This window comes from Rhineura floridana, chromosome 1 (assembly GCF_030035675.1).
Source record: "Rhineura floridana isolate rRhiFlo1 chromosome 1, rRhiFlo1.hap2, whole genome shotgun sequence".
NCBI classification, from domain to species: domain Eukaryota; kingdom Metazoa; phylum Chordata; class Lepidosauria; order Squamata; family Rhineuridae; genus Rhineura; species Rhineura floridana.
Window position 1 is genome coordinate 64793822 of NC_084480.1, and position 24121 is coordinate 64817942.

The following is a 24121-nucleotide window of genomic DNA, read 5'->3' on the forward strand; positions in this document are numbered from 1 at the left end:
ATAGGTGAAAGATCAATAAATTGGCAGGTGAGAATTGCTGCAAGCAAGTGTAAAGTGATGCATACTGGTAGAAAAAAATCCTAGCTATGTATATACACTGACCTAACTTTACTGTTATTATTGTTACTGTAACAGTTAAAGCACAATCAAATGGCCTAGTCTGTATGCACTCCTAAATCACAGTTTAATGGTAAGCAGGAATAAACTGTCATAATCCTTGGGGTACACTCTCCTCTCTTCCTGCTTGGCTAGGAGGAATACTTCCTGTTTTCCTGCCCTTTTCACAAAGCCTGCTTGTCATTAGCTGGATGAGTGGAATGCATTCCATTCTGGGTAATTATACTCCCCTTAAAGCAGGGGTTGGGAACTTCTGGCTCGTGGACCAATCATGGCCCACCAGGCTGTTTGGGCAAGTCATGCTCACCCACCATTGTACAGGTAAGAGCAGGGATTGGCCAAAAGGGCAGGTATTAGCCAAACCCCCTTCCCTTGTGCGGCTTCCAACGTGCCTGACAACCAGCTGGTTGTTAGAAGCTTTTGATGTGCTGTGCAAAGCAGGAACCTGTGCAAAGCATGACTGTCCTCCCTGCGCATTGGCTGATACAAAGGGAGGGTGATCCTGGTTGGTCCAGGTGTGCATGAGAGCTCCCTGCAGGGATCTCTCTTGCACAGCCAAATCTAGTGCTAAGCAGGATTGCGCCCCACATTGGCTGATGCAAAGGAAAGGTGATCCTACTTGGTCCAGGTGTGCGAACAAGGCACTGCTAAAACAAGTTTTTTCCCTTGCTTTTAGCAGTACCTTCCTGCCTGCTATGTACTCTGAAGTCCTGACTTCAGGACTTCAAAGGAGAAAAACCCGACACCATTTGTGACATCAGGTGATTGACAGGCAGGCAGCCCCCAATCACCTATCAGATTTGGCCTGAGAGGCAGATCCTGATAAGGATCTGGTCTGTGGAGCCAAAAAGGTTCCCCCTCCTGCCTTAAAGCAGCAGGTGTTCAGCTTGAGGGTACTCTTGGATCCAACACTGTTGTTGGAGGCACATGGCCACAGTAGCAGTTGCCGGGAGCCTTCTACCACCTACGGCCCTAAATGGACAGGGATACCCTGGTTTGTTTATCTAGCTCTAGTAAGCTCCAGGTTAGATTATTGCTATGTGTTGTATGTGGGGCTAGCTTTGAAGATGGTTCAGATACAGCTAGTGCAGAATGTAGTGACTAGATAGTTAACTGGAACAAGAAGTGAACACAGAACACCAGTTCTGGCCTAACTACACTGGCAGCTATTTTTCCCCAGACCCAAATCAAAGTGCTGGTTTTTACCTTTAAAGCTTTATTATACAGCCACGAGAGGGCCTGTATACTATAGTCAGCATGGATTTTTCGCATTCCACAATGTTAAATTGAAAATACCCCCAATGCCATTCTGATGCTTCCCATAAGCTCATTTCAAAACAAAACCTTACAAAATGTATAGTGCTGAACTCAGAAACACTTAACATTTCAGCTGATTGCAGGTGTTGCTACCACTCACCATATACTCAGAGGCACGTTACCAAATTATTCCAAACTACAGAGGAAGTGGATTGGACTGTGAAAGACCAACCCAAATTGTGTTTGCATTCTGACCAATTTGTAGGGCAGTCCAATATCTCAGAGAGGAGGTCAGGTCTCCTGCTCTCCTGGTGCATTCACTATAGCTGCCCAATTTCCCTGCTTTTTAAAGTTTCATAGAAATATCTGTTGGCTACAGGTACGTTCTTAAACAGCAAGGTTTTTTGCCTATTTGCAAATATGGTCTGGGGCCACTACACCTAAAAGATTATTTTCAACATATGAACCTGCTGAAACCCTGAGATCATAATCTAAAGCCCTTCTTTGTGTGCCAATTCTGAGAAAAGAGCAGATGGTAGCAATGATAGAATGTGTATTTTCTGTAGGAGTCCACCATTCATGGAACGTTCTCTGCAGGAAAGCCTGCTGGCACCAACCTTGTCATCATTTCAGCACCAGGCAAATACATGTTTATTTTCCCAGGCATTTGGGTAGATGGACCAATGGTCTGACTCAGTATAAAACAGCTTCTTATGTTCCTATGCATTAGCAAGCTCCTAATGTAAGCATCCTTTAACTTAGAACAGTTTAATTTTAAACTATTTAGTTTATTTAAATTGGAGGTTGATGTTCTGGTTGGTTTATTCTTTGCTATATTAGTTTCCTGTATTATTAGTATCATCATCTTCATCTTGAATTTTACTTTTTGTTTCTTACTACTCGGTTAGCTGTCCTGGAAACAAATCTATGTTGAAGGTGTGTGATTTACATTATTTAAATAAAGCTAATATATCATAAAGCTCTACCATGGAGTCAAATTTAGAATACTTTGTACAAGTTCTGATTGTTCCACCTCAAAAAGAGTATCAGAGAAACTGAACAGATACAAACAAAGGGTTGTATCCAACTAAGTTCTACTCGGAGTAGGTCCATTAAAATTAATGGACCTAAGTTAGGCATGCCCATTAATTTAAATGGGTCTACTTTGAGTAGAACTTAGCAGGATACAATTTAAACGAACTAAAATCAAGGTGTTTTTGCTGAAAGTTTTCAGGCTAGGCTGGGACGGCTGTCACCATGATGCTCTGACTCCAAGCTTCCCAGATGCATTTGACTAGCCGCTACTGGAGAAACAACACTGACCTATATGTTGACCATTGAACTGTACTGTCACTGAGTTTATTTTTCCATCAAGTCTGCAAGTCTGGAAATCTGTAGCTAGAAGGAGTTATGTCTTTGCCCAGTCTGGGAACGGACAGCCAAGGCCGTTGCCATGGTAGCATCAAGATAGACTGGGAGAGTTCTAGCAGCTATCTGTGTTGAGCTGAGTCTTCTGTGTCATGTCTTTGAACTGAGAACTTCTCTCCTAGGGGGGGGAGCAACTCTACATGTAATCTTAAAGCCTTAAGCCATAATGTCTTGTAGTAAAGACTCTTAACCTGATCTAATGCCTCTGTGATGTTTCTTGCTCAACTTAACTCCAATGTAACGTATGCTGTTTCACGCAACAACGCACACAAATCAACAGGGTTATGGGCCCAGATCCACAGCGCGTTACTCAGGAGTAAGTGGCTGGTCTGAACGGCAGACAGAGTTCCAGAGGGCAGCTTGATCAATTGTACCAGACAGAGGTGAGCAACATGGCTGTAAACCTGTCTGGGGGAGGCTTGCCAATGGAAAGATTGACGGAAAAGAATTATGCCAGCTGGAAGCTGAGGATGCAGGCTTTGCTGATAAAAGAGGATTTATGGGACATTATAGATGGACCCCCTCCGGCGGTACTGACCGCGGCCTGGACGCGTAGAGATCAGAAGGCGCAAGCTTTTATACTTCTGGCTCTATCAGACTCTCAACTGTTACACGTGAGAGATGTTACAAACACCAAACAGATGTGGGACGTGTTGGAGGCCCTACATGTGCAACAGACTGCGGGATCTAAATTGTGTTTGGCAAGGAAGCTGTACCAGATGCGCTTCACGGGTGAGTGCGAAATGAGTGAGCATCTCACGGAATTCAGGCGCCTATTTGCTGAGTTGCAGGATCGAGGCATGGAACACTCTGACCTTCAGAAGACCTATCTGATCCTGGCTTCACTCGATGGGACTTGGAATAATATGGTCATGGCTTTCGAAGCCATGCCTGATGGAGGTCTGAACGCTGCGTTTATTGAGGAAAAACTGTCCCAGGAATGGCAGCGGAGACAAGAGGCGAAAAGTGCTGAGGAAAAGCAAAGAGCCAAGCTGAAAGAAGAAAGCAGCTGCAGACAGGAAAACAAGCTGGAGCAACAGCGGCTGAAATCTTGTTATGCCTGTGGGGCTTGTGGGCATCTTCAAAGAGACTGTGCAGTCAAGCGCAACTCCAGGGAAGGAGGCTTGAAGCAGGGAAGTGTGAACTTTGTTTGTAAACAGAAGTCTCAAGATTTAGGACCTGTTAACTGGATTCTTGACAGCGGTGCGAGCCATATATTAATCAAAGACAGGAGTTTCTTTTACACGTCTACAGATGAGCAGGACTTTGTTTTACTTGCGGATGGATCGCAGAAGAACGTGGAAGCTCAAGGACTGGTGAGATTTGATAAACTTGGAATACTGTCAGATTGTTTGTTTGTACCAGAATTGGCTCATAATGTATTGTCAGTAAGAAAATTGGTGAGTTGTCAATTTTCAGTCTTGTTTGACAGAGGGAAATGTTTTGTGCAAAGAAGAGGCAAAGTTGTCTGTCAGGGTTTTATGACACAAGGGCAGTTTAGAATGTCCATGGGTGTGAAGTGTGCTGATGCCTTGAGTTTAATGGGGCGGAAAGAGAATGACGGTCAGAGCTGTAAAAAGACAGCTGTAAAAGGCACACAGTCAGTGTTTACTGCTCACATGGAATCTTCATGTAATGCAGTCAGGCTGATGCCTGAAAGAGTGCATCGCAGCCAAATTTACAAGCCACAGGGTAAGAGACGTGGCAAACGTGCACCTAGAGCACAAGAGAATGCATATTTCAGAGTTTGGTGTCCAGAAACACAGCAATTAGTTCTGAGCAGAAGCATTAAAGTCTCAGAAAAGCCTTGGGATCAAAGGGAAACAGTCATTCTTACAGGGTCAGATGACACACAAGCACAAACATTTAAGCCAAATCTAGACATAAAGGTGGAGGGCACACATATTCCACTCAGAGATGCGTTAAATGAGCTCATTTGTGGGAAACGAAGATCGAAGAAACGTAAGGCTGAGGAAATGGAGGATCCTGGGCACGCTGTGCCAAGCACAAGCACAGATGGGGGGGGCAGAGAGAGCAGAAGCCCTAGTGCCTTTAAGACGTTTTACAAGATCAAACATAGGGAAACCGCCTGAAAGATTCACAGTGGGGGTGGTGACCAGTCCTGGAATGCACAAACAGGTTGAAATGGATCCTGAAACGTTATATCTGACTTGTGTTCAGCCAAAGTTTGATTGAATAAAGTGTTAGCTAAATGTACAGAGATGTTCTGAAATGTAAACTGTATTGCAAGATGTATTGTAGAAATGTATTATTGTTATTGTTGTCATGAATTACAGACATGATGGGAAAAGGGGGGGATTGTTGACCATTGAACTGTACTGTCACTGAGTTTATTTTTCCATCAAGTCTGCAAGTCTGGAAATCTGTAGCTAGAAGGAGTTATGTCTTTGCCCAGTCTGGGAATTGACAGCCAAGGCCGTTGCCATGGTAGCATCAAGATAGACTGGGAGAGTTCTAGCAGCTATCTGTGTTGAGCTGAGTCTTCTGTGTCATGTCTTTGAACTGAGAACTTCTCTCCTAGGGGGGGGAGCAACTCTACATGTAATCTTAAAGCCTTAAGCCATAATGTCTTGTAGTAAAGACTCTTAACCTGATCTAATGCCTCTATGATGTTTCTTGCTCAACTTAACTCCAATGTAACGTATGCTGTTTCACGCAACAACGCACACAAATCAACACTATATGGACAGTAAGATCCAGAAAGAGTTCTTATATTAGCAAAGCTTGTTTTTTTACATGCAAACATATTAACGTATGAACAAAAATTCACTACGAAAACATCATTTGACAATGGTGTGCTGCAGAAACAATCTATATCAGTTAGGTTCTGTGTTGAGTTCCATGAATTTAATTTCACAATCTGGTAGTGGTCACTGAACTTACAATTTGTGTCCTTTAGAAGTAACCTTTACTGCAGTTAGCAGTAGGATAGTAAAGCCTTGATATTCCCCTCCTCAATCCTGATAGCTATCAGACACAACTTTATAGAAAGTAATAGAGTAGAAATTATTCTTTGAGGGAGAATAGGCAGGTGACAAGTAGCACAATAAAATTACTGTACTTATTTTAAAAAATGTATAATCACCAAGCCAGCTAATTCAAACTGAAGTTAACAAAACTTTTTGTTTTATCATGGTTCCAATGTCACTCAAAGATAATATAAGGATAACATTAAGAAGAGGATGCAGAAACTAAATTGTTTTTAGTGTTTTTAATGTGTGTAATTGTAGTAAACCACCCAGAGAGCTTTGGCTATGGGGCAGTATACAAACAAACAAACAAACAAACAAACAAACAAACAAACAAACAAACAAACAAACAAACAAACAAACAAACAAACAAACAGTATAGATACTATCAACCACAACAGAGCAAGAAAAAAAAAACAGAAAAGTTGTAGTCCCTACTATGTTTTTGAAAGTTAATATGAAATAAGGCCATCTAGATGGTTAGTATTGCAAGTTTACTTACTTTTCCGGCATGATGAAATGCAGCAAGGACCAGAGCTCTTTCAGGGAGTTTTGCAGAGGTGTTCCAGTGATAAGGAGGCGATGATTGGACTTGAAGTCTATTAATGTCTTGTACAGGAGGGAATCATCATTTTTTAATCGATGAGCTTCATCCACTCCTATAAATGCCCAGTTCAGACCACCTAGGAATGACTTTTCAAAAGAACATAAACATTAATGACATTTTGCTTCAGATATAAAATATTTAACATGGCAGTTTAAGTGATGTAGAAAAATTAACATTTAATCTATAATGAAAATTACTAACTTTTTCAATAATAAAATTCACAGGTCATTCTTTTTTCTACTGAAAAAACTGCTGATTGACAAGTCTAGTTCCTTCAAAACTCTGCTTTAATTTTGAGAAGTGAAGGGTGGTGAAATTACTCACCTTATCCTTCAGTAAAATTTCGTAAGTTGTCAGAAGGATGTTAAATTTCAATCGTTTGGTCTGTGGATGCATCCATTCATGTGTTCTTATCTACAGATAAGACATCAAGTTATGGAATTTTTAAAAATGCTGCAAAATGCCTGATAATATCTGATAATGTTACCTTCTAAACATTTGTTTATTTATTATATACACAAATACACACACACTAGAAGTCCATAGATATGAAAGATCAGATCAAAAGAAAAACCACCCAACATAAAAGGAGCCAGTACTCTTAATGTTGCATTGTATTTTCACAGTGCAGTGCTAAGGGATGCACAACAAACATAAGATATACTTCTTGCCCCAGCACAGCTTAGCCTGTTTCTTTGTACCTTGCAACTATTCCTTTGTAGCTGTTAGGAAACAGAGGACTTGATCTGACTTTGACTGTGAACCATACATGTAGTACACAAACACAAGTAGCTCCCTCCATTCCCTTGCTCATTCTAGAGCCTTTATGATGGAAAGATCCATCACTGTGGAAGAACAATATAACCAAAGGCAGATGTCAGGGAACTAGTTTTTATATACAATCACATTTCACAAAGGGAAATGGAGATTTTGTCTTTTTATTTACATGTAAATCTCAATTCTCTTTGAGGGACAAAACAACAGCCCAGACTGTTGCACTCATTCCTTTGGGATGACAGAAAGCAAGTTTAAGATTGATGAGGGAGGGGCTTCCTTGCATGAAAAAGTTCTGTATTAACTAAATGAGAGCCAGTGTGGTTAAGGTGTTGCACTACGACCTGAGAGACCAGGATTCAAATCCCCATACAGCCATGAAGCTCACTGGGTGACCTTGGGCCAGTCACTGCCTCTCAGCTTCACAGGAAGGCAATGGTAAAGCACCTCTGAATACTGCTTATCATGAAAACCCCATTCATTGGGTTGCCATAAATCGGAATTTACTTGAAGGCAGTCCATTTCCATTTTTTAAACTAAATATATGTATATATGTGCGTACACACACACAGTTTGTATAATGAATAGAAAACTGATCAGACAGACAGAAAAAAGGAAAAATGCACATTGGTTAGATCCTTCCAATTGACAGTGTTCCCCTATCATTTGACGATTCTCTAAATAATCTAGTACTATGTCCTACAGGTTCAATGATACTGTATGGGGTTGGTTATTACCCTCTTCTCAAGTAGAATAAACACTTATAGGTAAATACCAAAATCTTAGTTCCTCCCCAAAGAGCAGAATGACAGCCTCGACTACCAGAACTTACAAAAGTGGTTCCCTAAAGAGGGTGGAGAGTTATGCCACAGCATAGTTGGTTACTACCTATAGGACCTTCCTCCAAAAGGCAGCTGACCAATGGGTTTGTTTTATAGCATCTGGTGTAAATATTGAACAATGACCATGCTGTGGTTTAACAGATACAACCCAAGGATGTTGAAGCTGCAGTCCCCTCTAACTGAGTGGCTGTCAGACACCTTCACTTCCATAGATGCATGTTCTACTACAGTGGATGTAATTCAGCCAGATAGAGGAAAGAAGATTGACACCTTTTACTTGGAAAGATATGAATAAATAACTCGGCTGTTTAAAATTTTTAGCCCTTAAGCTAGCACAAAGGATAGAATGTTGGACTTGAAATTAGGGAGACCTGGGTTCAAATCCCTGCTCGGCCAAGCAGCTCATTAGGTGACATTGGGCCAGACACTACATATCTGCCTAACCTTTTCCATGAGCTTGTTTGAAGATAAAGTAGGAATGGGGACCTGGGTTCTTTGGCAGTGTTACAATGCTGTATCATATCCATTCATCCACCCACACATATTCTGTATCTATACACCTCTTAACTACGTTACACCTGTATCTATCTGTGTGTGCACACATGCATGTATATATAATACCTGTATCTATGTATGCACATGTGCAAGCATGGACACACACATTTATAAGCCCTGGGATTTCCAAATGACATCAGATTTCCCCTTCAATGGAAAAAATGCTCTTTTAAGTTCATAAGTAAAAAAAAAAGAAACAACTTTTCAGGATACTACCTATTACCTGTGCCAAATAACATAATGAGACAAGTTGCTGCTGTTAAACTGCCTGCTGAGATAAGCCTTGGTGGTTCAATTGTCCATATGAATTAGACATGCTTGTCATTGGATATTGAAAGACCAGGAAACTGAGTAGTACTGCTCTAGAGCTCAACTGATATTCTTGGCCTCGGGCGCACTTGTCTCTTAGGTGACTAATACTTTTCAGTGGGTTCCTTAACCTTGGAGGCTCATGTCCAACACAATTGGGAGTCTCTTAGGTTTCACTAGAGAGATTATGTGGGCATGTTTGGACTATGAATTCAAAGACTTGCAAAAGATTCAAACGCTAATCCTTACAAAACTGATTGATACTGTAGAAAAAGCCTTGTTGTATGTTTGTGTGTGTGATGGTGGTGGTGAAGCTGACAGTGGAGTTGTATCCACAGCACCTCTATGAAAAAAAACTTCTCTGTTCAGTACTTTCAATAGCTCCTGAGTACAACTCTTCCCTGTGAACCTGTAGACAGGGCCAGCTCCAGGCATGCAGGGGCTTTTTAGTTTAGAGAAAAGGTGGGTTGGAGGAGATATGACAGAAGTGTATAAAATTATGCATGGCATGGAGAAAGTGGATAGAGAAGTTTTTCTCCTTTCATAACATTAGAACTTCTGGACATCCAATAAAGCTGAATGTTGGAAGATTCAGGACAAACAGAAGTTTCTTTTTTTTTAATAATGTTATTTATTTAATTTTGAGAATTGCATTATTTTATTGATGTATGTATTGCTATATTTGTGTTTTTGTAAGCCGCCTTGAGGGCCTTTTGGCCATAAGGTGGGGTATAAATTTAATAAATAAATAAATAAAGCACGGAGTTAAACTATAGAAGTTGTTCCCACAAAAGGCAATGATGACTACCAACTTGGATGGCTTTAAAAGAGGATTGGACAAATTTATGGAAGATAAGGCAATCAATAGCTACTAGCAATGATGGCTATACTCTGCCTCTATAGTTGGAGGCTGTATGTTTCTGAATACCAGTTGCTGAAAGCCGCAGGAGGGTAGATTGCTCTTGCACTCAGCTTCTGCTTGTGGGGTGTGATGTCCCTGTATTTTAATATCTGTAAATATGGTAAGTGCGGGTTTATTATTTATTTATTTATTTAAAAAGTTTATATCCTGCTTCAGTTCCAAAGAATTCTAAGCGGCAAAAACAATGACATAATATAAACAAATTATACAATATACAATATATAAAAACAATTATCTCTCACATTATACTTCAAAAGCTAACCGAAATAAAAAGGTCTTAACTTGACAACGAAAACTAATCAAAGACGGGGGGAAACGAATTTCCTGCGGAAGAGAGTTCCAAAGAGTTGGAGCTACCACTGAAAAAGATTTATTCCTAATACCAGTCCGATGAATTTGAGAAAAGGAAGGAATATTAAGGCCAGGGTCTGATGAAGATCTTAGGGGACGAGCAGGTTCATAAAATGAGATACGATTTGATAGGTAACTAGGGCCTGAGCCAGATAACGCTCTAAATGTTAACATCAAAATTTTAAACTGAATTCAATAAGAAATTGGGAGCCAGTGTAGTTGTTTTAGGAGTGGGGTAGTGTATATTAAGCGATATATGGTAAGTGACTGAGTGAGAGGGGGGAGTACATGGGCTAGAATGCTGGAGAATGCTGTATGACGATTGGCTGAGTGTTTGAATGGCTGAAGGTATAAATGAGAGGATGACAGTTGAGTCAGGGGGGGAGTTGTTGAGGAGGTCGGTTGTTGTTGGTTGGATTATATTTGGCTGGTATTGAGGAATATTTGGCTGGTATTGAGATAGATTATATTTGACTAGAAACATAAAGAGTAACACAATATATGAAACCATACACTTGTTAAATATACCCTTACGAGGAAAGGTTGCAGCATTTGGGGCTTTTTAGTTTTAGTTTAGAGAAAAGGCAGGTCAGAGGAGACATGATAGAAGTGTATAAAATTATGCATGGCATGGAGAAAGTGGATAGAGAAAAGTTCTTCTCCCTCTCTCATAATACTAGAACTCATGGACTTTCAAAGAAGCTGAATGTTGGAAGATTCAGGACAGACAAAAGGAAGTACTTCTTTACTCAGCGCATAGTTAAACTATGGAATTTCCTCCCACAAGATGCAGTAATGGCCACCAGCTTGGATGGCTTTAAAAGAAGATTAGACAAATTCATGGAGAACAGGGCTATCAATGGCTACTAGCCATGATGGCTGTGCTCTGCCACTCTAGTCAGAGGCAGCATACTTCTGAAAACCAGTTGCCGGAAGCCTCAGGAGGGGAGAGTGTTCTTGCACTTGGGTCCTGCTTGCGGGCTTCCCCCAGGCACCTGGTTGGCCACTGTGAGAACAGGATGCTGGACTAGATGGGCCACTGGCCTGATCCAGCAGGCTCTTCTTATGTTCTTATACCATAAGTGATCTTGTTATTTCCTGGTGTTTATAAATATTTTCTTGGTTTACCAAAGGCCTGATCCTGGGCTGGGGTTTACAAAGACCAGAAGGGAGGGCAGGGTATTTACCAAGGCGGAGAAACAGTATCAAATGGTGGCAGCGGTGAAGAGATAGTGTATCATCAAGTATCCAGGGCAACCCAGGGCTGTATGCTTTATTGGCACAAAGATACAGGGGGGTTGTGGCCTGCAAGTGCACCCAGACACAAAGTAACAATAAGCCAGAAGGGGACTAAGGCAAAGTCTCAAGGCCATATTGTGAAACGGGGAGTGCCTGGTGGTGCTGCCTAGCAGTGGGATCTTGTGAGATCTGTGCTAGAGCCGGTGAGAGAACAAATAAAACCCAGGATCCTGACTGGAGGGACCTGACAGGTGGTGCCCTGAGGTGGGATCCTCACACGGGGTTCCCCCAGGCATCTGGTTGGCCACTGTGAGAACAGGATGGTGGACTAGATGGGCCATTGGCCTGATCCAGCAGGCTCTTATATCCTTATGTTGCCCTGTCTTACTTTGCAAAGAAGGAAGTGAGATGAAAGACGGACCTGTTATTTTCCAGGACCCTTTCATTTTCTAGCTTTCCTGCTCTCTCTTTCCCACCCCTGCCTCACTTTTTGCTCCAAATCCTTCTGTCTCTTCAGAGGCAGGAAACAGGTCATCCCTGCAAAGAAATTACTTTGGAATAATTTGTCAATCTTAATCTTGCCTCTTGTCATCGAAGAGAGACTGACTTTCCAGTAGCACAAACAGGCTTGCTCCTTAGAAAGAATAAAAGCTCCTTGAAAATGAGATTCACTCCTCAAGTACAGGAGTGAGAAATATGCTTCATGCTTCATTACTGTTACACTTTACTTCTTGATCAACTGTAAGAGAGTCTCTTAAAAGTGATGTTGAAAAGCAGTCAGTGAATTTTATTAAGAAAATTTGGAAAGTAAAATCCTTTGTTAAAATATTATTTAGTTGAAGGTTAAAGAAAATTAAATCCAAACTATTCAAAGTATCATTTTCATCTAAGTTTCACATATGACATGCTAAGACCTAGAGTTTAATGTTTTACAGTCCACTTCATTAATGAATATAAATTGTTATCTGTAAATACCTCTGTAACCACAGTGATTAATTATTATGTTTTAACTTATTGAGTTTAATCATTTAAGCTTGGATGTAAACTACCTCTAAGGTGACAGTATCCATTTTCTAGATAGGAGCAATGTGTTAGCAAAAATTTAAACAGTAATATTTATTTATTTAAGACATTTTTATATTGCTTAATCATTGATATTTCTAAGCTGTGTACATAAATACAAGCCATACATAAAATGAAACAAAAAAAAATAATCATAAAACTAACCTTAAAATGAATGCAGGAACAAGAAAAGTCTTAGTCACAAGCCTGAAGTTCAACAATGAGGGTGCCTGTCTATTTCTCACTACTCAATTAAGGAGCAAAATACTGGGGAATACTCACTGTATTTTTATTAATTTCTAAAACAAAATTACAACTTAAATAACAAAAACTAACATAAATAATAACCTTTCACAATAAATGTGTAACATGGGTAATTTTTCCCACAGTTAGTACATATAATACTAATTTTGGATCTACCAAGAATAGATTGACATTATCAGATTAACACATCACTTACCACATTTCTGCTAGTAATATCTCCCAAATAAACTACAGCATTCATCTGGGGAGCCCATGTCTGGATTTCTCTTTGCCAAGATGTCAAAGTGGAAAGTGGTACTACCAGCAAGAAGGGCCCATACAACTGATGCTCATGAAACAAGTAATTCAGAAATGAGATAGTCTGTATTGTTTTTCCCAAGCCCATTTCATCTGCAAGAATGCAACTGTTTCCCCTGTAAAGTGAAATATATAAGATAGATGTTACAGTTTGGAGCACTATATATTCTAGGGGTGTGCATTGACTTGTATCTGTAGCCTGGTAAACAGCCCAGTCTGTTTCAAGCCACTCTGTGTCCTTCCAATTTGACTTGTTATTTGAGACCAAATTAGATCTGGTCTAATTTGTGAGAACATTTCCCAATCATCCCCATTTGTCTTGTAGCTCAGGGTACACACCGACTTGATGCACACCCTTAATATATACACACATATTAGACAACCAAAATAAATGATGTTTGTGTAAGTCCTATCTTCAGATTTTAACTAGCTTACAATTTTAGGTAACCATGCTAATTCATAATACAGTTTGCTTGGAAATATGAACAGGATACAAATAACTGTTTATTTTTGTAACATCAGTTAAATGCAACTATCACATGCACACAGATCATTGTTCATCAGTGAAATGACAGCTGTGCATGATTGTGATTTTGCTAAGTTTGCAAAAGAAACACTTTTAAAAATAAGAACGCATGCGTGCTGAACATACAATTGAAACATTTTGTTATGTACTTACTTGCACCAAGAGTGAGCCAACCAGTTCAGTCCATTTAACTGATAATCTCTTAGCTCTAAACTTTCATGTCCTCCAATATAAGATGGCTGTTTCTTTAGGGCCGCAAACCGTGGCCTCTGCTTTAAAACCTGGCAAAAGGGGGAAGGGATATCAGCTCTTCTCCCAATTCAAAAATAAAAAATAAACTGTTGTTATGCAAATGAAAAACTGAATCTATGACAGCCAAGAACCAACTACCACCCAGATCACAATGCCTTAAAAATAGCTGAAACCATGAAGCCTTAAACTTTTCATTGTTGGGTTAGCTTTCACACAGAGCAGATGAAATAATAAAGCTGTGTCTGGGATCATTCAGTTAAATGCTCTTTTGTACAAAAGAATGTCCTGACAACAGAAAATGAGATGTTGGGAAGAAGGTCAGGCTTAATCCCTTGTATGCTATGCACAAGGATTATGCATTTATTTATTTAGTATTGCACTCTTTCCATCATATGAGCTCCCATTTGCAGTGTGAAAGTAGTAGAGCCCTGACACTGGATACTACTTCAACTGCTGAGAAGTAGGCATTATTAAAAGAAGCCAAGTATACCTACCTTACAGTCCTTAAAAGGAGTAGTCTTGGACTGATTTCTGCTAAAATACTCGTCGATGCGTGACTGGAATTTTTTTGCAATGAGAGCACCATCTTCCCAGCTGCACTCTGAGTAAGGGAGACCCTGCCATTTACAATAATAATCTGGATAACCTGCTGGTGACTTCTGGTTTGAATGGGCTGTGGAAAATGTTTTTTTTAAAAAAAATGAAATTTAACTGTACTTTCTTATTCAGACATGACATATAATTAAGCTCAAATAAAAGACTGTGCTAAACAATTCATGAATAGATCTATTAATACCAACATGTAAATTTAAAGTCTTTAAAATAGTTAATAAAATATTATGAAATACGAATTACTTCCAACTACATTAGCACTGAACATGAACAAGGTACATGTGTTAGGCTGATACGTCATCATCATTTCCAGTTTCAAAATGTATCACCTACCAATTATTCTCTCTACTATTTGATACTGTTTGTGCAAATCATCTGTGAGTTCTTGCTGGCAGTTGTAATATTCCACATCTTCCGGAGAAGCATTTTTTAACCTAGAATCAAGTTACATACAATAATTATATCTCTGTAGAACATATATAGTTTGTCAATCTTGTAGTTTTCAATGGAAGTATTAGAAGAAGATTGCTTAGAAACATTGATGAGTGGGAAAAAGAACCCCATTAGATTGAATTTATTGAAGTTGTAATTTCTAGTGTCTGGGATCCCAAGGGTAGAATGTATACTGGGGCATTTCTACACATGCAAATGCTTTCCACCGCAGATTTACACTGCCATATGATCCTGTGAAGAAAGATTCAATATAGTATGAGAGAATGCAGCTGCAAGTGAAAACTGCTGGACATGAGAGGCACTTTCTACTCATATCAACTAGCATTTGATTTTGACATTTTCTTCTCAGCACAAATTTATTTACCAATGGCAAAGAATACTTTTGTTATCATAATTTCCCAGGCCACTGCCTACCAGAATGTGGCAGGAGATATGCATTACAATTCTATACATGTCTGCTCAGAAGCAGACGAGTCCAATGTGATTTACTCCAAAGTAAGTGTGCACAGGACCCCAGCTTAAACTTTTCTATAAATCATCAATTTCTTCTGAAGATTCAAGAAATGATTGCTCTGAGATGCTGCATACACTGTATGGAACCTAGATGGCTGTTGGTTGGCTGACCACAAACCAGGGATCATGGAGGGCGGTTACTCTTAGCCTCTCTTCATTTCTGCCTAGGCCCAAGCCCTGATGAAGACACTATCAAGAAATGCATCAACAATCACTGTTACTAGGACTTTAAGAAACATCTTGGGTGAGGTAGTATACCTCAAAGGTCAGAAGCAGTACTGATTGTGCTATTTCTTGTGAAGAGATCTATGGCCATCTGACTGGGAGATACATATTCCTGAGATATGTAGGCATAAGGAATTTGTTCAGTGTAATTCTCACAGGGTGACACCAGCAACTCCATCTTGAGCTGATGTATTTGAAGAAATCTTTTTTAGATTTATCTGGATCATCTTGTTAATTAGTTTTTAGGCATAGGAATGGACCACTGGTCTCACCTGAAGGGTGATTTTCATAGAAGGACTACCATCAAGCGGGTTATAGCTCCACCTATCGTCCGAAGGCAAGAATGTTTTTGAAGTCAAGACTAGGGGCGTCAGGCCCCTCCCACTCTCCAGTTCATTCGCAGCGAGTCCAAAGAGATATCTAAAGATGCAGGAGAAAAGGCCAACAGGCCTACCAGCAAGAACATAACATAATAGCAATATTCATAATAATATTAACATAGCGAGATAACATTAATAGCAGTCTTGACTTCACTAGGAAATCAACATATAATAGCGTAACAGAAATATATAAAAACCCCAGAAAAATATCTAAATATCCTCCAACTGGGAGGGTCGTGATGGCAGTCCTTCTATGAAAATCACCCTTCAGGTGAGACCAATGGTCCATTTTCCATAGAAGGACTGCCATCAAGCGGGATGTACCAAAGCAGCCCATAACAGGGAGGGACCACCCACATGCTAATCATCATTAAGAACCTGTTGCAACACTCGTCTGCCAAAAGAGGCATCGGCAGAGGCATAACGATCTATTTTGTAATACCTTATAAACGAATGTGGGGTAGACCAAACAGCAGCTCTACAAATATCAGCAACAGGAGCGTTAGTAGCAAAAGCAGCCGTAGTGGCCACTGACCTAGTGGAATGAGCTGTTATACTAGCTGGAACTGGCAGCTTAAGGGACTCATAGGCTAAGGTAATACATGCCCGCAACCAGCGGGATAAGGTAGAATTAGCTACTTTATGCCCTATAGAACGTGGATGAAAGGATACAAACAAAGACTCAGTCCGTCGTATATCCTGGGTCCTATTCAGGTAAGTCTTGAGAGCCCTCCGAACATCCAATGAATGGCAAGCCTTCTCTAGAGGATGGGTAGGATTCGGGCAAAATGAAGGAAGCACAATGTCCTGATTGCAATGGAAAACTGAATTGACCTTGGGACGGAAGGCAGGATCAGTTTTCAGCACAACAGAGTCCTTGTGAAAAACAGAGAGATGGCGGGCAGAAGACAGTGCCCCCAGTTCCAAAACTCGTCTCGCAGAGGTGTTCGCGATCAGGAACAGGACCTTGAATGACAACAGTATCTGTTGTATTGTGGCTTTGGAAGGATCGAAGTGCTGGGAGTGACACCACCTGGAGAATGCCACCCAAATATGTTGATATATACAGGTGGTGGATGATCGTCTCAAGGCCAAAATAATGTCAATAACAGTATCAGACAGGCCGGCAGACTTTAAATGTCCCCGTTCAAAAGCCACGCTGTTAGCTTGAGCCAATTGGGAAACTGATGCAATATTGGGCCCCGGGCTAAGAGGTCTGACGTGACAGGGAGCGTCCAAGGATCCATCACTGACATGGAAAGGAGATCCGAGAACCATGGTCGACGGGGCCAATATAGAGCTATCAGAACCAGTTTGGCCCTCCCGCATTGCGCCTTTCTCAAGGTTCTGGCTAACAGTGGTACTGGAGGGAAGGCGTACAAGAGGCCATCCGGCCATGGTAGCGAGAGGGCATCCATCGCTTCCGCTGTCGTGTCCAGGTATCGAGCGAAGTACCTGGGTAGTTGGCAAATGCGACTGGAGGCAAACAGGTCGACTAAGAAGGCGCCGAACCTACACTGGAGAAGATGGAAAACGGTCGGATGGAGTTTCCATTCTCCCGGAAAGACCTGAGCCAGTCTGCTGTCACATTCCAAACTCCTCTGAGATGTTCTGCTTTTAAGGATTGCAGATGTCGCTCTGCCCAGTCGAATATGAGGGAAGCTAGGTCCTGCAGAGGACGTGACCTGGTCCCCCATTGTCTGTGTAAAAGAGATTGGGCACACGTGTTGTCCGTTCGAATGAGAACATGGTCCAAGTGGAACAAAGACTGAAAAAGGAGCAGAGCTAAGTGACAGCCTTCAGTTCTAGCCAATAGATACTCTGAGTCTGCTCTGCTGTGGTCCAGACCCCCTGAACGAACTGGGAGTTGCAGTGGGCTCCCCAGCCGAGAAGACTGGCATCTGTGGTGATAACAGTCCTGCTGGGTTCTTGGAACGGAGAGCCCTGGGTGAAATGTTGGACCCTCGTCCACCAGCGTAAGGAATGACGCAGTGCGGGGCTCAGGGTAATTGCTCGATGGTTTGACCTGGCAATGTCCTGCTGAAAAGGCAACAAAGCCCACTGGAGTGGACGCGTATGAGCTTGAACCCATGGATGGTGGACACCAACGTTCCGACAGCCCTAGCTAGAAGCATGACGTCTGCGGTTGCTTGGTGCATCAGAGACCGTGCAATGTCTGTGATAGCAGTTAAGCGGTCTGGGGACAGGAACACTGTCGCCTGCAGGGTGTCCAACATCGCCTCTAGATGTTGTAGACATTGGGTTGGTTGGAGATGGCTTTTGTCGAAGTTGACTAGCCAGCCGTAGGTCTGCAAAACATGGAGCGTGAGCGTTAGATGGCGATAAAGCAGATCCTTGGAACTTGCATGTATTAAAAAATCATCCAAATAGGGGTAGATATGGACCCCCTGAAGCCGGAGGTAAGCCACTAGTACGAGTAGCACCTTGGTAAAGACTCTCGGGGCAGACGAGAGGCCGAACGGCATCGCTCGATATTGAAAATGCTGGGGGCCGAAAGCAAACCGAAGAAAATTTCTGTGGGCTATGCAAATAGGCACATGGAGATACACTTCATGGAGAAGCCAGGAAGTCTCCTTCTTGAAGGCTTTCTGTAATGGAGTGGAGGGATTCCATTTTTGAACCTGCGGTACTTTACGGAACGGTTAATGAACTTGAGGTCCAATACTGCCCTCCATGACAGATCTCGTTTGGGCACAGCAAAAAGGAGGGAGTACACCCCTTCCGACCTCTCTGTTGTAGGGACTGGCTCTATCGCCGCTGTATCCAAGAGGTGATGTATGGCTGTCTGCATGATGCAGTGCCTGGCTGGTGCCCTGAGACAAGGGGAGGGATGAAACTTGTCTGGAGGTATTGCCCAAAACTCTATTGCATAGCCATAACAAAAAAGCTCTCTGATCCAGGATACCTGAGTCAGACACAGCCAATGGTCTCCAAACAGAAGCAGTCTACCCCCAACCGGTATTGCGTCAGTACTGTTTGTGCTGGCGAGACCCTCTCCTATATGAGGACGTTGAGGTACCTCTGCGCCCTTGGTCCTGACCTCTGCCTGGGAAACGTCTGTACCAGGCTTCCCTGAAAGGACGGAAAACATAATTTCAAAATTCGTGGCCTCGTCCTCGAAAGGGCTGGGTCGTGCGGTATGGGGTGAAACGTCGGAAAGGCCTGCGATTGATGTTCCTGACAGTGGCCAAGACAGGCTTTCGAGCATCCTTGGGGTCGACAAGCACAGCCTTTAGGGCTTCCTCGCCGAACAGTAACGAGCCGGAATAAGGTGCCCTTGATAAATTAACTCTGGCTGTGGAGTCCGCTTGCCAGTGACGAAGCCAGAGAGTTCACCTGAGCTGCCATAGCTCGTGCTCCCAGCTGATTTGCGTCCAAGGTGGCATCAGCCACAAAGGCTGCTGACTTGCGCAATTTCACCAGCGACCTCCTTAGAGATACAGGATCGGGATTAGGATCATCTAAGAGGTCATCCAACCACATCATCGCTGCCCTGGAAAATGTGGAAGCTGATGCAGAGGCTCGCATGGAGAAAGCGGTGGCCTCATGATTCTTGCGTAAAGCAAAATCCAGCCTTCGCTCAGTGGCGTCCTGTAAATGTGAATCTCCTTCCCTCGGCAAAAGGGATCTAGAAACTAGACGGGAGATTGGCTCGTCTATGCCAGGGACGGCCAGTCTGCTTGTAAAATCAGGCGCCAAAAAATAAAGTCTGTCTGCAAGAGCGTTAAAGTGGCGTGTTAGTAACGAATGAGACTATTCGTCCTTGGCCAGTTTAGCAATAGGGTCTGGCACAGTAAGGTAGTGCTCCGCTGGTGTAAGAGATTTCAAGACCCTGGCTCCTTTGATAGCGGGAGTGGCAGCTGCAGGTTGTGTAGACTGGAGACCAAGGATGTTCAATACTCTGCGAGCCAGAGGCTGGTAATCTGAGGCATCAAACAGTCGAAAAGATGTATCCTCCTCATGGTCCGAATGATCACTCCATTCATCTGCTTCAGCTTGCCCGGCAAATGGTGAGCCTTCCCCACAAGAGCCGTCATCAACAAATTTGCCCCTGGCAATGTCAAAAGGATTTGGAGAGCCTGGTGGATCTGCCTCATTGCATACGTAGCGGTTCGCACTGCGCTGAGTAATGGCGGGGACTTGTGATGGTGACTGAGTAAAAAACGACAGCATATTTTGTAGTTGTGATATGAACTCATAAGACAGCTGCGGCGCCGATGAAGTAGATGGTTGCGCTTGGAGAGGTGACGTTGTGGACGTCTCAGCCTGCTGTGAGGATGAATAAGCCCTAACTGTTCCTGGCCCGACCTCTCGGAGACCGGGACAGAGACGTAATGTGGGCGCTTGATTGTGCTATGGCTGGATAGTTGTTTAGTGTTGGCAACCGCTTTGGATGGCTTATGCTTAGGTGCCTTAGATTGTCTCGGCTTGGTTGCCTGAGTTGTCGCTGGCTGTTCCGCCATCATATATTTTCTAGGGGGTTCAGTACATGGCCACGGGTGGGGCAGAATGTACAGACCCAAACAGGCTCAGTACATGGCCACAGATGGGGCAGAATGCACTGGCTCAGATGGCGAGGTACACGGCCACGGATGGGGCAGAATGTACCGAATTAACAGGCTGTACAGTTCAAACAGGTTTTGTATAGTATCAACAGCCTTAGTACACGGCCACGGATGGGGCAGAATGTACAGTTCAAACAGGTTTTGTATAGTTTCAACAGCCTTGGTACACGGCCACGAGTGGGGCAGAATGTACAGTTCCAACAGCCTTGGTACACGGCCACGGATGGGGCAGAATGTACAATTTCAACAGCGTTGGTACACGGCCACGGATGGGGCAGAATGTACGGATCAAACAGCCTTGGTACACGGCCACAGATGGGGCAGAATGTACAGTTCCAGACAGCCTGGGTATAGTTAAAATGCATAATTTCAAACAGCCTGGCACACGGCCACGGATAGGGCGAAATGCACAGTTCCAAACAGGCTTTGCACACGACCACGGATGGGGCAGAATGTACAGTTGCAACTAGGCTGGATACACGAAAAGGCTTCAACAGTCAGCTTCAGGCAGTTGTTTATGGTGAAGAACTTATAACAGGTTCTGCTCTGCAGCATGTACATGACAGAAAAGGCGTAGAATAGAATCCTTTGCTATGGAAAGGACAAAACAGAATGGTCCATTGGAATCACCTGAAGGGTGATTTTCACAGGTATGCCTGCCATCAGATTGGGCTTTACTGCCATCTAGCGTCCGAAGGCAAGAATGCACACTAGAGTTAGAGCCCCTTCCACTCCAGTCTTCATTTGTGACGAGTCCGAAGTGGTGTATCTGAAAAGAACCAGAGGCCAAAGGCCCTAGCAGCAAGGAAAACAGAGAGAAGAAACCGGAACAGGAAACACCATAGAACTTGCAATCTAAATACAGGTTTTAACTAAAGAAGAACCAGACAGAGCACTAAACCTATAGCATATAAAATATACAAAAGTGAATCAGTTTTCCAGAAATCCCCCACAAGGGAGGGACGTGATGGCAGGCGTACCTGTGAAAATCACCCTTCAGGTGAGTCCAATGGACCATTTTCCACAGGTAGCCTGCCATCAGATTGGGATGTACCAACGCAGCCCCCTAATAGGGAGGGATTCCTAGAAGTTTACAGATCAGAAAGTACATGTTGAAGGACACGTCTCCCGAAGGAGGCATCAGCCGAAGCATAACGATCATCTTATAATGCTTCACGAAGGAGTTAGGGGTAGCCCATACCGCCGCCCTACATATGTCATTAAGATGAGCATTATTTAGAAATGCCGCTGTGGCGGCAGCTGACCTGGTGGAATGAGCCGTGATGTTAGACGGCACTGGCAAATTAAGGGACTGATATGCGAGGGAAATACAGGCTCGTAGCCAACAGGACAAAGTGGATTTAGAAACCTTTTTTCCCAAAGACCTAGGGTGAAAGGATACAAATAATGCTTCTGTCTGCCTGATGTCTTGGGTGCGAGAGAGGTAAACCTTGAGTGCTCTCCTAACATCCAGCGAATGCCAGGCCTTTTCGAGAGGATGGACCGGCTTTGGGCAGAATGAAGTACAATATCCTGGCCACAGTGGAATACTGAGTTGACCTTTGGACAGAAGGATGGGTCAACCCTCAGAATTACTGAGTCCTTATGAAACACGCAGAGGTGACGGGCCGATGATAAGGCGTGTAGCTCCGAAATTCGTCTTGCAGAAGTAATAGCAACGAGAAAAAGAACTTTGTAAGATAACACTCTGAGGGGTACTGAAGCAAGGGGCTCAAACGGAGGGCGCTGTAAGGCTTGCAAGACCTTAGAGAGGTTCCAGGAAGGAAAGTGGTGGTGTACGGGCGGAGAAAGGCGGGCAGCCCCTCTTAAAAAACGTTTGATGAGCGGGTGAGCTACCTGGGGGGCGGCCGATGAGGAAATGGATAGGATCGAGGAGATGGTGGAGGCATGGCGACGCAGAGTGTTCAGTCGCAGACCCAATGTCAGACCTCTGTATAGGAACTGTAGGACATGCTGTACAGTGGCGTGAGGTGCCGGAAAACCTTTGGAAGTGCACCAGTTGGAAAAAGCACGCCAAGTACTCTGGTAAATGCAAGTAGTTGACGGTCTTGATGCTAAGATAGTGTCTATCACCCCCTGAGAAAGTCCGGCAGTATTCAACTGCGTCCGTTCAAAAGCCAGGCCGTCAGGCTCAGCCAGGTCGGGTCTGGATGCCAAACTGGTCCCTGGGTGAGAAGATCCGGCCTGAACGGGAGGGTCCAGGGATCCACAACTGACATCGAGAGAAGGTCCGAGAACCAAGGTCTGCGAGGCCAGTATGGTGCTATTAGGAGAATCCGAGTCCCTTCTTGTCGGAGTTTCGTCAACGTCCTGCCCAGGAGGGATATTGGAGGGAAGGCATACAGAAGCCCGTCCGGCCATTGTGTTGACATCGCATCCACTGCTTCTGCCATCGGCTCTAGGTACCTCGAGAAGTAACGAGGTAGCTGGCAGTTGTGGCTGGAAGCGAAGAGGTCCACCGAGAGGCAGCCAAACCGGAGCTGGAGGAGGTGGAACACTGCCGGATGAAGCTTCCATTCCCCAGGGTTGACCTGTTGCCTGCTGAGCCAATCGGCGGTTACATTTAGAGCCCCTCTGAGATGTTCTGCTCGTAACGATAATAGATGGTTCTCGGCCCAGTCGAAGATTCTGGTCGCCTCTTCCTGCAGAACCCTGGACCTGGTGCCCCCGTCTGTTGATATGAGATTTCACGCAAACATTGTCTGTACGGATGAGGACGTGTTGTAGAGAGAACAGAGGCTGGAAGTGCCGAAGGGCCAGATGAGCAGCTCTGAGCTCCAGCCAGTTTTTGTTGTGATTTAGGTCCTGAGAGGACCACACGCCCTGAACGAAGGTGGAGTTGCAATGGGCTCCCCAGCCGGACAGACTGGCATCTGTGGTGATTAAGACTCTGGCTGGGTCCTGAAATGGTGTCCCCTTGGTGAGGTGGGTTGTCACTACCCACCAGCGGAATGAGTCCTTCAACGATGGGTCCAGCGGAATCACACGATGGTTGGACTTGGTAATGTCCGCCTGAAAAGGTAGGAGAGCCCATTGTAGTGGTCTCGGATGATGTCGAGTCCACGGGACGATGTGAATTGTGGAAATCATTGACCCGAGGAACTGCGCCAGGAGCATGACATCTGCCCTTGAGCAATGTGTCAGAGAGGTTGCCATGGCTGTGATAGAGGCAATCCGATCTGGGGACAGGAAAAACATGGCTAAAGATGTGTCCAGTATAGCCCCGAGGTGCTGGAGGCGCTGGGTTGGTTGCAAGTGACTCTTTTTGGCATTGATCAGCCAGCCGTGAGAGTCTAGGGCGTCTAGGGTGAACCGGAGTTGTCTGTTGGCCAAGTCCCGGGAGCATGCTCGAAGGAAAAGGTCGTCGAGATAGGCGTAAATGTGAACCCCCTGTAGGCGAAGAGATGCCACCATGGTAGCCATCACCTTGGTGAAGACTCGAGGAGCCGAGGAGAGGCCGAAGGGCATGGCACGGTATTGGAAATGGTGTTGACCTAGTGCGAATCTCAGGAATCGTCTGTGATCCGGGCAAATTGGAA

General features: G+C 43.6%; 1 protein-coding gene across 5 annotated transcripts in view; it reads right to left on the reverse strand.

Moving 5' to 3' along the window:
- CHD1 (chromodomain helicase DNA binding protein 1) overlaps window positions 1-24121 on the reverse strand; it is a 101742-nt gene that overhangs the window by 36564 nt on the left and 41057 nt on the right. For all 5 annotated transcript variants that reach the window (XM_061623161.1, XM_061623151.1, XM_061623133.1 and 2 more), the window contains exons 9-14: window positions 14738-14838; window positions 14287-14465; window positions 13694-13821; window positions 12914-13130; window positions 6724-6813; window positions 6295-6485 (exon numbers count right to left, since the gene is read on the reverse strand). In XM_061623161.1, coding sequence (XP_061479145.1) covers window positions 6295-6485; window positions 6724-6813; window positions 12914-13130; window positions 13694-13821; window positions 14287-14465; window positions 14738-14838 — 906 coding nt within the window. The remainder of the gene's footprint in view (window positions 1-6294; window positions 6486-6723; window positions 6814-12913; window positions 13131-13693; window positions 13822-14286; window positions 14466-14737; window positions 14839-24121) is intronic.